General features: G+C 39.3%; 1 protein-coding gene across 1 annotated transcript in view; it reads right to left on the bottom strand.

The window, feature by feature from the left end:
• The window catches only part of LOC128987214 (magnesium transporter NIPA2-like), a 28,569-nt gene extending 11,365 nt beyond the window's left edge, over window positions 1-17,204 (bottom strand). Inside the window, exons 1-6 of the mRNA XM_054407960.1 lie at window positions 16,833-17,204; window positions 15,500-15,622; window positions 14,360-14,502; window positions 6,270-6,378; window positions 4,816-4,992; window positions 1,931-2,139 (exon numbers count right to left, since the gene is read on the bottom strand). Of these exons, the coding sequence (XP_054263935.1) occupies window positions 1,931-2,139; window positions 4,816-4,992; window positions 6,270-6,378; window positions 14,360-14,502; window positions 15,500-15,622; window positions 16,833-16,929 (858 nt within the window). The 5' untranslated portion in view covers window positions 16,930-17,204. The remainder of the gene's footprint in view (window positions 1-1,930; window positions 2,140-4,815; window positions 4,993-6,269; window positions 6,379-14,359; window positions 14,503-15,499; window positions 15,623-16,832) is intronic.
• Window positions 17,205-18,407: the final 1,203 nt, after the last annotated feature.

The following is an 18,407-nucleotide window of genomic DNA, read 5'->3' on the forward strand; positions in this document are numbered from 1 at the left end:
AACTCGTCAAAGTGCACAATATTACCTTAGCTGCCTATCACAGCCAGCTTTTATGTTCTTAATGTATCTAATTATAATATAGTGAACAGAGAAATATATATATATGGACTTATTCTAATTTGTGAAAAAGGTAACTAGATTTAGCAAATGTGAATTCTAAATTTGTGATATTGATTGCCAGACCACGACCATTCGAGAACCTAATAAATTACATAATTTAATTACTATTTACCCTAACCTACACCCTTCCCCAACCCCTATATATATTAGCTAGACATCTTAGGCTACAACTACTTATCCGGTCAAGATGTACAGCTGCAGGCGGTCGACACACTACTACCCACGACTCTAATGGCTCGCCGCGCGTGGTTGCCGGACCGACTGCGCGCGCATCCGCGTCACGTGACTTGCGCTATTGTAGCGATTCGCTACAGATTTTTGAAGAACTCCCTTAAAATTCACCAAAATGAGCGTGCCACTCCACAAAGCACATACTGAAAATGGGTCTCGCCACTCCTAGGGTTAACTACAAATCGATTGACACCTTATTTTTTAAGATTGGACGAATATCAACTGAGATATGGCAGCTTTAGTGGTACATGACTACTAGAGGTTAGTTGCAGTGCATACCAAAGCATGCAGCTTAAGTTTGCCTGGTACAACCTATAAACCTGAATACTTTGTGCAAAGATTAGTCTTACTTGTCACTACTTACGTATGAACCAAGTTTCAAGTTAATCGCTTAAGGAATTCGAAAGTTATGGATTCATTTGTGAAAATCACATACAGACGGACAGCCGGAAAATGAGGCTCCGGCGACCCATGTTTATAATGTAAAATATTCTTGTATTAACCCAAGGAACAATCCTATGAATTTTTTTCGAGAGAGTTCAAAAACACCCTGTATGTTTAACCCTTCCCGGATGGGCGAAATTGTGACATAGAATGAGAAAAAAGTATAGGAAAAAATTAAAATTAATTTTCCTTATTTGAGTTTTGTTATACAAGTATACACAAAATAAACACAATGGAACACTTCATACTGTCAAAATAATTTTTTACTCGTTTTTAAATATGCGGATATATCCGCTACCCGTCCACGGATGAGTTGAAAAGCAGCGGATATATCCGCCACCCGTCTTTGAAGATATGACCATGACAACGTTATGCAATAAATAAAGAACAATATGTAAACAATAAATAAAGACAACGTAGTGTAGAGCGCAAAACGTCGAGGGGGGAGCGTAGGAGAGGTGGGTGGTGTGCGGGAGAGGGGGAGGAGTGGGAGAGGTGTAGGCGCGGTCAAGAGGGGGGAGTGTGGGAGAAAGCGCAGCCATGGAGAGAGCAGGAAAGTGGCGCCTTGGTACCGCGAAACATCTGGTTACTGCTCAAGCACCTGCCAGTCTGTCTGAAGAGAAGGCGGATATATCCGCTTCCCGTCCGTAACATCAAAAACCATAAGAGGATAAATCTGCCACCCGTCCTTTATCGCCAAAGACTTAGGCGGATATATCCGTCACCCATCCGGGAAGGGTTATTAATGTAAATTATGAGCGACAAATAAACATTTCATTTAATTTCATATCTTGCGGTCCTAGAGACATCACCATTGTCTTCCGCAATCATTGCATATTCTGAATATCTTCTATGTCATAGGAACGTCATTGCTGTCTTCTGCAGTCGCAGCAAAATCCGCTAAGCGGTAGAGGAAACAAAAGCGGTAATTTTGCGACCACACAATCTTTGCAGACACGTGTAGGGGATCGGTATCGGTAGAGACCTTAACAATCGATTACAATATTCATACCTATGTCCAAGTATCACAGGTACCAAGAACCAACACATGCCTAACAAAAACTAAAACTTGAAATTTGAAATTTAATTTCAGTAAAAATTTGCTTCTATCAAAATATTCCAAAAGTCTACATACCTCGGCAGAGAGATGGACCCATTCTTTGAAGAGTATGGCGGAAGCAGTGATAACTAGTGTTGTAAACATGACATAGTAGACAGGGGTAACAATGCCAGTATTGAACAGATCCAGTGCTTTGTTGAGATAGTTCATCTGTATAGAGATAAACACTACCACCAACACAAGGAACGACCATGTCAGCCAGTTACCCAACTCATTCTGGGAACCTGTAACACAAACATGATTTAGTTTTGTTCAATGAAAACCTCTAGGCCAGGATTTTGAATTGTAGAAGAAGGATAGCAGCTAGCTTATGCCTACCTTGAAAGTGTAGGTAGGCCATAGAACATCTAAAAGATACACTGTGCACACAATATTTCATTCTACCACTTTCTCTACACTTGGCAAAGTCCCTTAGGGGACGAAATATTGTGTGCACAGTGTATCTTTTAGATGTTCTATGGCCCACCTACACTTTCAAGGTAAGCCTAAGCTAGCTGCTATCCTCCTTCTTCTACAATACAAACATGATTTAGTTAATCTTGGATCTTAGGAGTTCGGGAGTTAGGTCTAGGTCTACTAACCTTGTGTTTGGTAGCCAAAAGATCAATTAAATGCTACCAGGAACCTAGTAACTGCAAAGGCTTGCTTGCACAGCAGTATAAGAAGTAACAAGATTTATGATCACTATCTATTAGACCCACTTTTATTTTGAACGAGATCAAGAAAAGGGTAACAGCAACTGCCTTAAAACTGCAAAGTAAAAGGCAGATAACTCTCAGGCGTTCTGAATCTTGAGGTAGAGCTAGCAATCCCTGACTCTATGACAGAAATCTTCAACTTCGACAGGTCATTCCAGGAAGACACAGAGCAGTAGCAAAAACGTGAGACAGCTACAGAAAATCCTGAATAACTTCATTGGTCACAAAAACATCATCTTCTGTGGCACAGCCAAGGCATGAATATTTGAATATTTCAATCGCACAATTTTAGCAGACTTGACAGCAGGTAATTTCACCAGTACACGTTTAGCAGACGCATTTTGCCATTGTGATATCGGAAAAGCTCGGCTAGAGCTTGATTTCTTTCTTTGAGCTCGATCTCAATCTTGTAGACTGGGCTCAAAAAATCAAGTCGCTCACAACTCTAATCTAGCCCTAGCTCTAATAAATAGCTAGGGACCTAAAAAATAAGTTAAGTAGTCCAGGAAAGGAAAGTAGGTTTCTAAAGATTGAAAGAATGTGAGGCAAGGAACTCGCTCACTATCTTGATTTGCTCCATACAACAATTCCTTGGTAAGAACAATGAACCCTTGTGTAGTTTTAGATAAAACTTATTGAATCTTTCTTTCATTTTACCTTTCATTTAAAAGTACAACTTAAATGTTCTCTTGGTAATAAACTCTTTGGTTTGAAACTGGACCCAACTGTCATTGACCACATGGTTAAATAGTCTTGGCTAAGAAAAATCTGATTTTAGGCTTAGTAATTAGCAAAGCAGCACTAATAATTTTACTCCATTCCATGCTCACCCTGCATTTACATTTTTTCCATTTTTCCATTTTGTTTGTGTCGAAAGAGCCAAAAACCCCTCAACTGCAACCCGGTACCTATAATTAAACATACCCGGGCCCCATGGTGTGACTGGCTCACCGGCTACCGAAGCAACCCTTTGGAAATAGGGTTGCCCCTCAAACCTAACCAGGGATACCGGTTACTTGGTCTTACCTCCCTCCAACTGGGTTCCCCCAGGGCTGAAACCCCGACAGACCATGATGGAGTCCATGGACACAACATAGTGCAAGCGACACTCGGGACCTATCTAATCCCTGACAGGCCATAACCCGCCATCAAAGCCAGGAGGAAGGGGACCCCAACCCCCTATTTACACCACTACCCGATCGAGGCCATCTCATTCGCTGGGAAACCAGGGATAACTAGGGCGATAGATCCCCAGATACCCCCAGCTGGCTTGATCCCAGCACCCAATCTACTTCGTTTGCCCATCTAACCCAACATCACTGCCGGGCCATCAGGGTTTCCCAAAAGGAGGCAGGTATAGAAGTGGGACCCACCCGGATGAACCTATCCACCAAAGGTGGCGACACCCTTAGCTCAATTGAGGTTCCATGGAGAACCCCACACTTTAGATAACCATACATTCCAGGCTCTGAGACAGGGATTGGCCGATGGAGTGCGCCCAGCTGTTGCCCTCACACTGTGGAAAGTTCCGTTACCCTAGAGTGTCCCCGTGAGCTTACGGGTTCTTGCCCGATTTCACCTCCAGGAAAGGCTACTTCCAAAGTCGAGGATTTGCCACACAAAATGTTGGTCGCACAAAGCAAGCAGGCCGAAGCCCATAGAACCATAGTCACAGGTAGATGGGAGATTGATGGCGCACTTCCACCTCTCCGAGAGCTAAACACCCCACCAACCTGGATGGAGGAATGTCACTGGAGGCTGGTCAGGGGAGCCCTAAGGGGCTGGCGCTACCCAGACATCCATGACTATGGCCTACTTGAAATGCTGATTCCAACACCGAACAGTTACCTACCCCTTGGGGGCTTGGCAATTGCCCGTCTTTCACCTCCCAGGAAGAGACTACTTCCAGAGCCGAGGATATGCCTCACAAAATGTCAGTCGTACACAACAGGCAGGGCAAGCCCATAGAACCACAGCCACAGGTAGGTGAGAGAATAACACTCTGAGAGCTAAACACCCCACCATCCTGGATGGAGGAATGTCACTGGGGGCTCTCCTAAGGGCTGGCGATCCCAGTCGTCCATAGCTGTGGCCTTACCTGAAGTGCCGGTTCCAACACCGGGCAGTTACCTCCCCTCTGGGGGCGCATTTACATTCAATTTTACATACCTTAAGTGTGCGTTGGTGATTAAGAACACTTACCAGTGATGGTCTCCTTGATGCCGAGGCCCAAGCCCTTGCAGGCCATCACGGTGAGAGAGCCAATGGCAGAGCAGAGAGCCACGTACACGCAGACATGCCTGTGACCATAGCGGGGACCAATGTGTAGTACGATCAATGTAGTCACTATCACAACCAGCAGCACGTACAATATGAAACCTGCACAGTATCAAGATTATGTTACACACTCCCTTCGTAAGCTTTGTGGCCAGTGTAATTCGAATCTAGTGGAGTTTTTGGCGTCTCAGATTAGCCACTACGCTCTTTAAAGGGCGTCTATTTCAGCTGCTAGTGTCTGGTAGGTAGCATTCTCAATTTAACGACGAATTTGGTGACTGAAACCAAGATAGATTCCAACTACTGTTCTCAATTATAACTAAAGTAGTTTGTTGGGAATGATATTGGGCGAGCTTTCTTAAGCGTATGAGTGTCGTCCGCCTGAAATTGGGCGATTGTGCAGGCACTAAGTTTTGTTCATTATTTTTACATATGCATGATCAATACATATGTAACATACAAATCAATACATATGTCGGCTTACTTATACCTTACACTAAACTGTTCAGCTAATTCAGGTCTTTACGTAGCTAATACGGACTATTATAGACGGCGGTTTAGCGATCTATTTTTATCGTTTTTTTTGTTTTTCACTGAAACAGGTGTTGTGAGTTTGCCTTGTGATTGATGATTTGTTTTTTTGTTGATTGCTGTGCGTAGTGAAATGTTAAAAAATGGGTGATGATCTCCGTTCGAGTGATGTGATGGATCTCTGTGACTTTTTTGTGATTCCTTAAGTAATTTAAAAGTGTTATTGATGATGACAATATTGAAGATGACTTTGATATTGAATTGAGTTTTTCACTCAAGCAAAATGGAACAATCAATGTAAATCTACAAATCTCATGCAAACAAAGAAAAACTCAGTGAAAATTGTAAACCGGTGTTAGTTGTTTCAATTTAATTTAATAAAATATGATAAATGTATGTCTTGAAGTAGCCTATCTTATTTTCCTTAAAGGCGAACCTAATCTATGTAATGTTAATCAAAAGTAATGCAGTTATCTTATTTTCAGAGATTAAATAAAAATAAGATGCTCTTTTATACATAAGGGTAGCTAAAAGCACACATGTATGTATTAAGTGAATTTATAACAGGTATCGGTATCGAGTGAAGAAACGAGAATCGAAACCAAAGGTCAAGAATCGGAATCAGTATTGGAATCGACCTATTCTGGAATCAGTCCATCCCTAATTTTCAATCAGATTTACAACGTATTTTAGTATTCTAACAGACAAATTACTACTGATAGTCATGGGTCTAGCATGAGCACCATTGCCTATGTTGTTCAGTATATGCTTTATGTGTCTAAAAAATCAACTCGGTGCCTAAAAAACGTTGAAAAAAGAGTTGTAAGCTTACTAACTTGCTTACTCACCAGGCTCTTGAAGTTTTAGCAAAAGTGTTTCCATGCTCTCAATTTCTTCTTCTTTAGGAGCGTGAATAACGATAACAGTAGACCCCAACACACAGAGAAAGCATCCAAGCTGTTGACAAAATATATGTAATTTGTTTTAGTATTAGATCACAATTTTACGAAACAATATACACACAGTTTGATAATCAAACCTATCAGGTGCAGAGATAATTTTGAGATCTATGGTTTTCAATAACTATCTTCATTTCTAAAATAGTGGGTAACGATAGGCTCAACAGTTCGGCCTGATGATACAACATAACTCAAATGTTACTCATATGATGTTGATGTTAACAGCTGTTTGTTACTCTTATTTAACACACTAAGTTGTAGTCGAGCTTCACAATCTTATCAGACTATCCTATACTAGATGTGATCTAGGATGAAGCTGTTTTTTATAACTGTACGAAAGAAAGGTAATATAGTCAACAAACACTACTCGAAAACTTATATTACAACAAAATTTCATCCTAAGACAGTGTTGCATACAGTGCATCTGCAGTGTGCAGTGTGTCTGCAGGCGTTGGCTTAAAGGTTGCAGAAGCCACAGAGAACGAAGATACAGAGGAAACATGCTTATGGAACAACTGTACGCTTTTAGCTCTGAAATTGTGGGGTGGAAATATACTAGTACCGAGCAAGGAAGAACCCGAACGGCTATTGTTTACAACAGCAGTTGTAGTGTACAGGCTCTTCCTACAGCGTGAGCGCTGTAGTAGTACGTCTTGGTGAGGGGGGAAAGGAGAGCAGAGGGGACGACCAATAGAATTTGAACTAGACACAAGCGACTGGTGCTAGAGATGACTTTAGTGTACCATCTGTATAATTTAAAAGACCGCCAAGACTGTACCTGTCATGGCGGGAGATAAGAAGGTTCCTAAGTGTGGAGCATGTAAAAATGAAGTTTCTGACGATGATGATGCATTGTTTTGTGATGGAAGTTGTGGAAAATGGTTTCACATGCATTGTGTGAATATCTCAATTGATGATTATAAAAAGATTGGTGACTTGAAAGATATTGTACTGTGGATGTGTGCAGCTTGTAAGAATGAGGTTAGAAAGGGAGTGAAAAAGATGTCATCCAATGTTAAAAGTAAAAGGATGGAAGATAATCTCTGTTGTGATTGTTTTAGTTACATACAGATTCTAACACAACAAATCTCTGAATTGACTGAAAGCTATTAACTTATGTCTGAAAATGTATCATTTATTCAGAACAGTACTACCGAATTGAAAAGTGAGGTTAGGACATTGAAGTGCAACTCAACTTTTGACAGTATATGGACTGACTCTACTAAGCGGTCTTTTAGTGAAATGAAATGAAAAATACTTTAATGAAATGAAAAATACTTTATTCCATCAAAAAACACAAACACAATAATTGTTACATAGCGTTGTACAGATGGATTATTCCCCACATAGGCACAGCCTGTGTGTGGGGAATGGGAATGAGCTTTACCAGTAGTCAAACATACAATGATACAATTAGTGAACAATAGTGAATGATACAATAGTGAAGTAATTAAATCATCAAGTAAGCCACTTTCACCTGTGCATGAAAAGAAGAGCTCTGTTAAAGGAAATTCTAGTTCAAGTGTAGGCCTAGAACCAAGAAACCCAGATTTAACTTCTAGGCATTTGGCTATAAGCGATGTGTCTAATTCCTCTGATCAAGAGTAATCTCGTAGATCAACGGTGGATGGGGATGGGTTTCAAACAGTGACTAACAAAAGACCTAGAAAAATGGGCCCAAATCTTAGCTGATAGGCCTAGTGATAATCAAGCAACCAAAGTGTCCAAGTTGGTTATGGGAAAAGCGAGCAACTCAAAGCTTTCAGTTGTGGATAGGTTATCATGGGTCTATGTAACACGTCTTGATCCTTCAGTAACAGAAAATGATTTAATTGATCATGTGACTAGCTTGTACAGTGATATTGAAGTTAAGTGTGAGAAACTTACGACTCGTCACTCTTCTTATAATTCATTTAAGGTTGGTTTCCATTTTCCATTTTTTTCCATTTTTCCGTTTTATCATAAGAGCCAGAAGCTCCCTGACTGCAAACCCGGTACCTGTAATTAAACACACCCGGGCCCCATGCATACGCACCGACCTTTGGCACACCATGGGAGGATGACTTAAGGTCATTAGTCTCACCGGCTGCCGAAGCAACCCTTCGGAGAGAGGGTTGCCCCTCAATCCTAACCAGGGATACCGGCTACTTGTTTAAGCGTCACTCCACCTGGGTTCCCCCAGGTACGAAACCCAGAAGGACCATAATGGAATGCCCTGACGCATTTAGTGCAAGCAACACTCGGGACCTATCCAATCCCTGACAGGCAGAACCCGCCATCAAAGCCAGGAAGAAGGGGACCACCAGCAAGCTGATACGGGGAACCCCAACCACCTATTTACACCACTACCCGATCGAGGCCTTACCCAGTTGATGGGAAACCAGAGGTGACCAAAGCGATAATTCCCTGAACACACCCAGCGGGCTTGAACCCCGCACCCGATCTACTTCGTTTGCCCATCAAGCCCAACATCACTGCCAGGCCATCAGGGTTTCCCAAAAGGAGGCAGGAATAGAAGTGGGTCCCACCCGGATGAACCTATCCACCAAAGGTGGCGACACCCTTTGCCCAATTGAGGTTCCAGGGAGAACCCCCCACACTCTAGATAACCATACCTTCCGGTCTCAGAGACGGGGATTGGCTGATGGAGTGCACACAGCCCAGCCGTTACCCTCACACTGCGGAAAGTTACGTTCCCCTAGAGTGTCCCCGTGAGCTTACGGGTACTTGCCCGATTTCACCTCCAGGAAAGGCTACTTCCAAAGTCGAGGATTTGCCCCACAGAATGCTGGTAGCATAGAGCAAGCAGGCCGAAGCCCAAAGAACCATAGTCACAGGTAGATGGGAGATTGATGGCACACTTCCACCTCTCCGAGAGCTAAACACCCCACCAACCTGGATGGAGGAGTGTCACTGGGGACTCCCCCTAAGGGGCTGGCGCTTACCAGACGTCCATGACTATGGCCTACTTGAAATGCCGATTCCAACACCGGACAGTTACCTCCCCTTCGGAGGCTTACTTGCCCGTCTTTCACCTCCCAGGAAGAGGCTACTTCCAGAGCCGAGGATAAGCCACACATAATGTTAGTCATACACATCAGGCAGGACTAAGCCCAAGAACCACAGCCACAGGCAGATGAGAGAGGCGGCAAGAAGCAGCATCACTGAGAGCTGAACACCCCACCAACCTGGATGATGGAATGTCACTGTGGGCTCCCCCGAAGGGGCTGGCACATCCAGTCGTCCATAGCTGTGGTCTACCTGAGTGCTGGTTCCAACACCGGGCAGTTACCTCAAGAGCCAGCTCTGGGGGTCCGCGTGGTCGCCAGGCCACGTACCCACGCAAGCATGGGCCCCCTGCGGGAATTTAAGGTTGGTTTGCCTAAACATCTCGTAGACGATTGTATGAAGCCTGACAATTGGCCTAAAGGATTATTAATTGGAAAATATTTTCCTCAAAGAAGGCCAAGACAGTTAAGTAACGATTCAAGTAAGCCTGTGAACGATGTCGTGTCAGAGTATTCAAAAAACGGGGGACAATGATGGTGAAATCGACACAGGTAAAACCTATTCCTATTTGCCTAGTGTTTACTTTTTTATTTCTTAACATTCAGGGATTGAATGATAAATTTGATCTCTTGGAAGATGAATTAATTAATAATAACTGTGATTTTGTTTGTCGGAACATTGGTACAACGATCCGGTTACTGACCTAACAATTGAGAGGTTTTAAATTAGTAGCTTGTTACCAGAGACATTCTCTTAAAAGAGGAGGGACTTTAATCTATGCTTCTGACAAATTTAATTGTGAGGTTATTGACCTTAGTGAGTATACCAAAGACAAACATTTTGAGATCTGTGGTATTGTAAATCATCAACATAGGTGCTGTGCATGTATCATACTCCAGATGATGATTAAAATATTTTCCTTGAGACATTAGAATGTCTTCTCTTCACTTTTAAACACCCCAAGTGGTTCAGTTACACTTTTGTGTTTGGAGGGGACTTAAATATAAAATTTGACATTACTCTTAAAACCAGCACAAGTGTCCAGCTATGTAATCTATTAAAGCAACACAACCTATACTTTCAAAACTATGACCAACCAGAGGTAAGGCATGCCTATACAATGTTTTTACTAACGCTAGGAGTGATGATTGTTTCACCGCAGTGGAACCTTGCTACTTTTCTGACCATTCTTCACTTTGGTTCCGGATAACATGTAATTGGACCACTGACAGACCATCTACTGAGCCTGTTTGCCGAAGGAACTTCTCAGAAGCAAACATCAGTAAGTTTAAGCACAAACTTTCTCAGGTCAGTTGGGAGGAAATGTATAATTTAGTCTTAAATAACTTTCATTGTAAAATGCTTAATGTCTGTGATACTAGGTTAAGTTTTGCTGAATCATATTTTGAACAATTTTTTGACACCTTTTGCTTAATATTTAAAGAATGTTTTCCTATTCGCAAAATTAGTCCTAAGAATCTGAAAAGAATAAAAAAACCATGGTATAATGAAGATTTGGCAAGGATAAAGCAAGAAATGGTTGTTGCTCTTGAAATTTTCCATTTAACTGGTGCGGAGGCTGATAAATTTTTGTATAACAACTTGCGCAAAAGGTACAAACATGAAATTTAAGAATGCCAAATTGAATTATGATGTCAAGATAATTGAAAATAGTAGTAATAAATGTAGGGGTGCATGGACAGTAATTAAAAATTTCCAGAATAGTGTTACAAACAACAGTGTGCCTATCAAACCAGACAGCATTAATAGTTTTTTTGTTGAATCTGTTAATAATATAAGATCCTCAATCAATAAGTCTAATTATTCATCTCAGGATTATTTATTACGTATGCCAGAGCCAACAGTTTTATTTTTTTACAGCCTGTAGAGACAAAAGAAGTTGAAAAAGTGATAGCAGGATTAAGTAATGCCAAAGCACTCTAGATTATTATGACATGTCAAACACATGATGTTATAAAGAGTGTGGGTAGTGTTATATCTAGTCCAATGGCCACTGCCATTAACCTTTGCTTTACGGAAGGTATTTTTCCAGGGATTTAGAAAATCTCTAAAGCCACCCCAGTCTTTAAACGGGGAGATAAGTATGATCCTTCAAACTATAGGTCTGTGTCTTTGGTGCCCATCTTGTCTAAGGTTTTAGAGAGTGTTATTTTTCAGCAAATCAACAGACACTTTGAATCTTTGAGTTTATTTACAGATTCACAGTATGGCTTTAGAAAATCACGAAGTACAGCTGATGCAGTAGCAGGCCTAGTTGAAAAAATTTATGAGGTTTTTGAGAACAAGGGCTTTGCTTGGGCCACTTTTTGTGACCTAAGCAAGGCCTTTGATTGTGTAGATCATGGCTTCTCTTGGACAAGCTGCGGCACTATGGCGTAGATGGGGTGGCTCTAAGCCTTCTCAGTTCATACCTCTCAAATAGGAGGCAAGTGGTCTGCGTGGAGGGTGAGCGATCTGCTACACTGGGGGTGGTATGTGGGGTCCCCCAAGGGTCCATTTTGGGACCATTTCTTTTTTTAGTGACCATTAATGATCTGCACAGTAATGTCCTTTGTAGTACCTACTTATATGCAGATGATTCAACCTTTTTGTCATGTGGACCTGATATAGAACAGCTTTCTGATGATGTTGATGTGGCAGAGAGTAATTTTACTGACTGGTTTGCTGCTAATTCATTACTTTTAAATAATGAAAAGACAAAAATGTAATATTTAGTCTTAGAAGTGTACCTGATATATTAGTTTCGAATGAGTATGTTCTTAGGAGTCATAGTTGATAAGCAATTATCTTAAACCCCACATATTGAAAATCTGTTAAGTCGTCTTTCAAGGGTTATATTTCTGTTCAGTAGATTAATTCATTGTGTACCTTTTGATTATATTAAGTCAGCCTATTTTGCACTATTTCAATCATTAGCAAGCTATGGTCTGATGTTCTATGGTAGTTCAAGTAAAATTCAGGAAGTATTGTTATTACAAAAAAAGGTTATTAGAATAGTTATGAAGGCTGATAGATTAGCACACTGCAAACCGCTATTGAAGTTTGGTGTCAACAACAGTAAATTTGTATATTTTCCAACTTTTATTGTTAACCCACAAAAATAGGGACAATTATGATTGTAGAAATAATATACATAGTTTTAGCACTAGAAACTGTAGAAAAATAAATGTACCACAAGTTCGTTTAGAAAAAACTAGGTCCGGACACATTGTTATGGGCATTAGGTTTTATAACCGATTACCAACGGCTGTGATTTGTTTACATGACAAGATTTTTAAGAGATAAGTGCATGCATTCTTAATAAGTAACCCACTCTATAATGTAAAAGAATACTTTGATTTGCCTCATAATTTATTTAATGAAATAGCATAGGCCCTAGAGCATTATATATAGACATATTTTATATTTTTCTAGTTTTTTTGCAATCTCTCGCCATGTACACTGTATTATTGTATTTTTATATTTCATTGAACCTCAGATTATGTCTTATATTTTTTAGGTAGGCCTATTCATTGAATATGTGTCGCATACAATTGTATGAAAACAACTTGACTTGGCCATGCATGTAAAAATGACAAATAAACGTCTTATGTCTTATGTATCTTACTATCTGTATCTTGAATGTTTCCTCTGTATCTTACTTCTCTGAGTAGGAGCACACTATTGCTGCTCATGACGGATATCATAATTATGTAGTGATAAAACTTTAAAATACCCTTAAGACCCTACTAAATTACTCTTATATTTCTTTAATGGCCTATATTTAAAAATTATATTTATATTTATTATATTTAAACAGCTAAACAGCAGTGATAGCTTGATTATGTAAAGGAAGTTATGAAATTGGCCCATCAGCCAGCCTAAACTCATTGAGTCTTTAACATTACAAAAATTCAATGTCGCACTATTCCATAGGCTAAACTTTTTTTACATCTTATGTAGCCTATTTTATTTTGACTTTTAAATCCATAACATCCTGTATTTCTAACTGCTGTGTGTATACAGCTGTTTTCTTCAGTTTCTTAGAAAGACTATTTATTTACTCAAAGTGACATCATCTAGCATCCTACTTTACTGATAACACACAGTTATCAATAATTCCATTTTTATCTAACATTGATAACATAACTCACATGATGTGACAAAAGTCTAAGATCTCTTCATTTAAGTTTCATGAAATTGCTGTGCATACTATTTCATTACATAATAAATGTTGTTACAGATGATACCGGTGGGCCTACTTCTACCTTTATTTAATTTTCAATGGCAAGTTGTGTTGTTTTAGTTCAAACTAAATCATACATCATGGTAGAATATTCATAAATGGAGCCCTGAGACAAGAGTAGATCTAACTTGGATGATTGTGCCAAAAAAAGTTGGTAGCCTAGCTAATGTAGGCCTAAATTAAAATTTAGCAAATGTATTCATTCATTCATTCATTTATATACTATACCATTACATTTTACAACAAAACACTTATTTCTTTTCCTGTAGCAGCAAAACCTTTTAAATTGTAAATATTTTAGTACAAATCCGATCAGACAAATTAAAAATCTCTTAATCTACAGGTTTGCTGTGGCAGGGGTGTTTTTCATAAGATGTAGGCTCTGAAACCACCAGTTTGGTATAAAAACATAGTTAAAGCTATTTGGTGATTACATGGGATATGAGCCTGAACCTCTAGAAAAGAAGTTATCCGCACTAACTACTTAAGCTGTATTTCGTTCCAATATTTAGGTGGTTTGAGGGAAAGTTTCCCACCACTTTTTTTTGTATTTAATGTGTGTTGCTTAATCAGCTGTTGAGCTATTATTAAAGGTAATAGGGTCAAGTGGAAGGGATGGATTTCTTCCCCTCAAACCGCCTAAATATTGTGAACGAAGGATTGTAGGATAGCCACACCCCAGGATCTAATTTAATAATATTGCATTTAAAAAACAAAACCTTACCTTCCCTAGCAGGTTGAGTTTCTCGTTAAGGAACTTTGACGCCAGAACAGACGCCACAAGTACACTGAGGGCTCCTAGAGGTGTGACCAGTGACGCCGGGGCGAATGCGTAGGCAGCGAAGTTGGCTGCTTCTCCGATGCCCACTATAACCACCAGTTTTAGTATTAGTGTACATATTTTTGTAGCGTACGCTAATGTAAATCAATATCTAAGGAAACTCATTAGTAAAAATCAATTGTTCTTGAATAAAATCAATTACGTTACATTTTTTATTACCAAATAAGGGGATTTTATCACACTAAGTAGATTTTAGTAGACCTATATTTAGATTTTTTAAATCTTAGGTTAGGTTAAATCATATATATGTTTGTAGGAATTTTCAGACGAGTCATCACTCAAGACACTGACCCAGATACAGGCGGTGATGTGAGCGCTCCGGTCAATGGCCTGATCTTGGGCTAATTGGAGGGTATTTGGCGGGCGAAAGTATGACTCATATGGTATCGTCCGATTCATAACGAAACTAGGAAAGTCCTACAAACATATTTAATACCTCAATACTTTTCATTGAAATGGCGACCATACAAAGTAGGGTATTTTAAGCCAAGTATGAATGGAGATGAGTGTAGGATGACCTACCTATCTGCCGCAGCGCGCTGTATTAGTGTGACCACTGGATAGTACCAAAGTACCTATCAATGTACCTATCAATAAGAATAGGCCAATAAGAGCACCCTCATAGATTCTAGATCTTAACTTCTTACGGCATGATTTTCTAATTTAGGACATTAGAGCGGCTATGTCCACATAGTCATCCTCTCTATGTGTATCCTCTTCACATCTCTACCTCTTCGCCCATCAACATAGAACTCCAGGACTTCATTCTTTGATCCATAACAGAACTCTATTGTGGAACTGTGAATTTACTAGTCATGTAACGCATTGGCGGATTGGTAGGAAAACACTTTTGTGCTGTGTCCTATTGTAAGCCACGCTGATAAGTACCAACCACGCTGCGTTCTTTTTAATCGCAAAGCTTGCAGCATGGGGTTACTGACGTTGAAAGAAAACGCAACTTGATATAAACTGTCAAATAACACTAGGTAGGCCTAAAGCTAACAACGGAGAAAAGGTACTAACTTGTGATCAAACCAGCCCACCAGACCCATTCTTTCAGATATCCAAATCCACCAGCTCCAGCTCTTAATAAACCATTGCGGCTCAATCGAATAAGAGCTAGTTTCTTGATTATAAAACTGGAACCTACAACACAATCAAACAACAAACTTTAGTTAACTCTGTCTAACTTATTTTTTTTTAATTTGATGTGAAAAATACAAATTTAGGCTAATTAGATTTGATAAAGACAATTTGCATATTTTACATTTAATTTTAAGTTAATGGTCCTTTATAGCTTTTACTATAATAGCTATGTAACTATACCTTGATACAACAACTACCTATGATCTGTTGTTAGAAAATTATGTTGTTACCGTAACTTAAGTTAACAGCCCAAAGACCAATTAACAACAGCTAGCCTACCTATCTATTATCAAACCAAACTGCATCAAAGTGCACTCCGTGTTATTGTTCGTTATCAACCACTACAAATCAGTTCTTATCGTGATGGTCAGTTACTCGAATGTAACCCGTTTCTATGTAGGCCTAACGGTTGCAAGTTCTCATTAACTTAATTTAAGTTATAGGTTAGGTTAAGTTAGCCGACTTAGTTTATTAAGGTTAGGCCTAAACTTAGTTTAGTTTACTAACTTTATATTCTGGCAAAACATTTTGTGTTTTAAATAGGCCTATATATATATATAGGCCTATATAGGATTATTTGATACGGTATATCTATAATTCAATTCAGATGATTAGGTTAGGTTTTAACCTAACTAGGCCCTAACCAAACTTGAAATTAACTTATATCAAATGAAATAGGTATAATCTAACTTATATCGATCAATATATTCATTCGAATGAGTGTGAGACGTAAGTTAAACTAAAGTGCAGCCAAAATGCAGTCTGTTTCCTGTTAGGAGGAGGAAATAAGCTACCTTGAGGGGATGAGCGCGAACTCATAGGCTAGGGGTAGGCCTATTCACTACAGACAAAAACACCTAACTCTACTTGGCTGCACTTTACTTTAGGTCCTACACAAACAACCGAATGAAAATATCGATTATTCGATTGTTTCATTCGATATATTGTTTGGTTAGTTAGGTTAGGTTAACCTTAGGTACCTAACTAACCAAACGATAACTTATATCGAATAATCAATATATCGATCAATATTTTCATTCGAATGAGTGTAGGACCTAAAGTAAAGTGCAGCCCTCTACTTTTCTACCAAATTAAGTTTGATAACTTTGGCCTGCTAAAGTTAACTATTACCAACTGATAATGATCAGCCTAATTTTACAAACAAAAAAAAACTCCTTAAGCTTAGCCTTATTGAATAATCTACACTTACCAATAAACAAACTGGAACTTAGTGCCAAGCCCAGTCCAATATAAAACTCTGTGCTTGTAATTAAATAGGTTGTTAATACAGGTTGTTTCGGAGACATTTTACAGAATAGAATTATAAGATATAGTATAGGCCCTAGGATATAACCAATATTAAATCAACTGTGTACTAAACAGGACTAGGCCTACTCATCCTACACGCCCAATATCATTCCGCACATAAAGATGAATCACTGACTTAGTAAAATCTCTTTAAGGCACAGATAACAATTACGTAATGGATGACAAAGTCAATAAGCTACAGAGCAACTCATTCTGGCTGTATGTTCACTGATTCAAGGTCTCTTCCTCTTCTGAGAACTGAGAAGACTTAGAAGTTGAGGTTAGGGTTAGACTCTTATAATGTTTCTTGTTGGTTTATTTTATTTGACAGTCTGCAGCTAGGCTAGGAGTTTTTTTTTGTGCTCGCTCGCTCTAGCTGTCATGGCCAATGGTAGCATGATAACAGAACTGGAAATCTAAAGCCATCATAAGCAGGTTTCATTATTATGCATGTAGCTGTAAAAACACCAAATTAACTACTAACGTACTGTACATAATTTATATTTTATATTGAATTGAGTACAGTCAAAATATTTAAAATGTTTTTCCCAAGGAAAGATTCGGGGTGACACAAACATCTTATCAACAAGAGCTCAGGCAACAACAAAAAAAGTAAATTTAATATAATTTAAGTTCTAGCGACTGGGATATAAAAAATATTTACAAATTTTTGTCACGAGGACACCTGAGTAATAATACTTTAATTAATTTTGCTGTTTAAATTCTGTAGTGTCTACAAAAAAAAAGAAGCGGTATAAAAGTTAATTTTAGTTCAAATTTTTACCCACAAGGGAAATCGTGGGCGAGGGAGGAATAGCGGCAAATTGCAGCCAACTCACATTAAATCACGCAATGGCGGACACAAGGGATTATTGTTCTTCTACACAAGGGGTTTGGTTTACAGGTCTCAAGAAATCTTATTTCAAGACCAAAACATTGCGGACATACTATGTACTGTATCTGTAACAGTACCGTGTTTTTATTCAGTTTTCGAAATATTTCACAAATAACGCCCAACATATATATGATTTTTACGTATGTTTGTTTGTTCCAAGAGCAAAAAATGATCTGTGGACTCAGCTAAAATGTCACACGCACATACTGTACCGAGAATTAGTATATTTGACAATTCCCGGTCGCCGGATCGACATTGCCCTAGAGCTCTGCACTAGGGGCTCAAATAAGCTCTGAGATGTGATTTCTTGCCTATTGGGAAAAAAGCATTTGGCCAAAGCCAGAATGACGGACATAACACCCAAGCACCCACCCCTCATGGATCGTCTTCCTTTCCGACCCTTCCAACCAACTGCTTGGTTGTGGGCAGTTTAAGCAGCATACTTTTTTAAACGTTAATAACAATTCAAGTATTCTTATCGCCTTAGCAGCTAGCTTTCGACAAAATAAAACTACGCAGCATTCTCAATGTTGTGGTGGTCTTAGTTTTCAGTATCTAGAATTAATTCGGCTATTGCAAACA

This window comes from Macrosteles quadrilineatus, unplaced genomic scaffold (genome assembly GCF_028750875.1).
Source record: "Macrosteles quadrilineatus isolate MER2022 unplaced genomic scaffold, UCM_ALF_1.0 Scaffold_2__2_contigs__length_208266976, whole genome shotgun sequence".
Lineage (NCBI taxonomy): Eukaryota > Metazoa > Arthropoda > Insecta > Hemiptera > Cicadellidae > Macrosteles > Macrosteles quadrilineatus.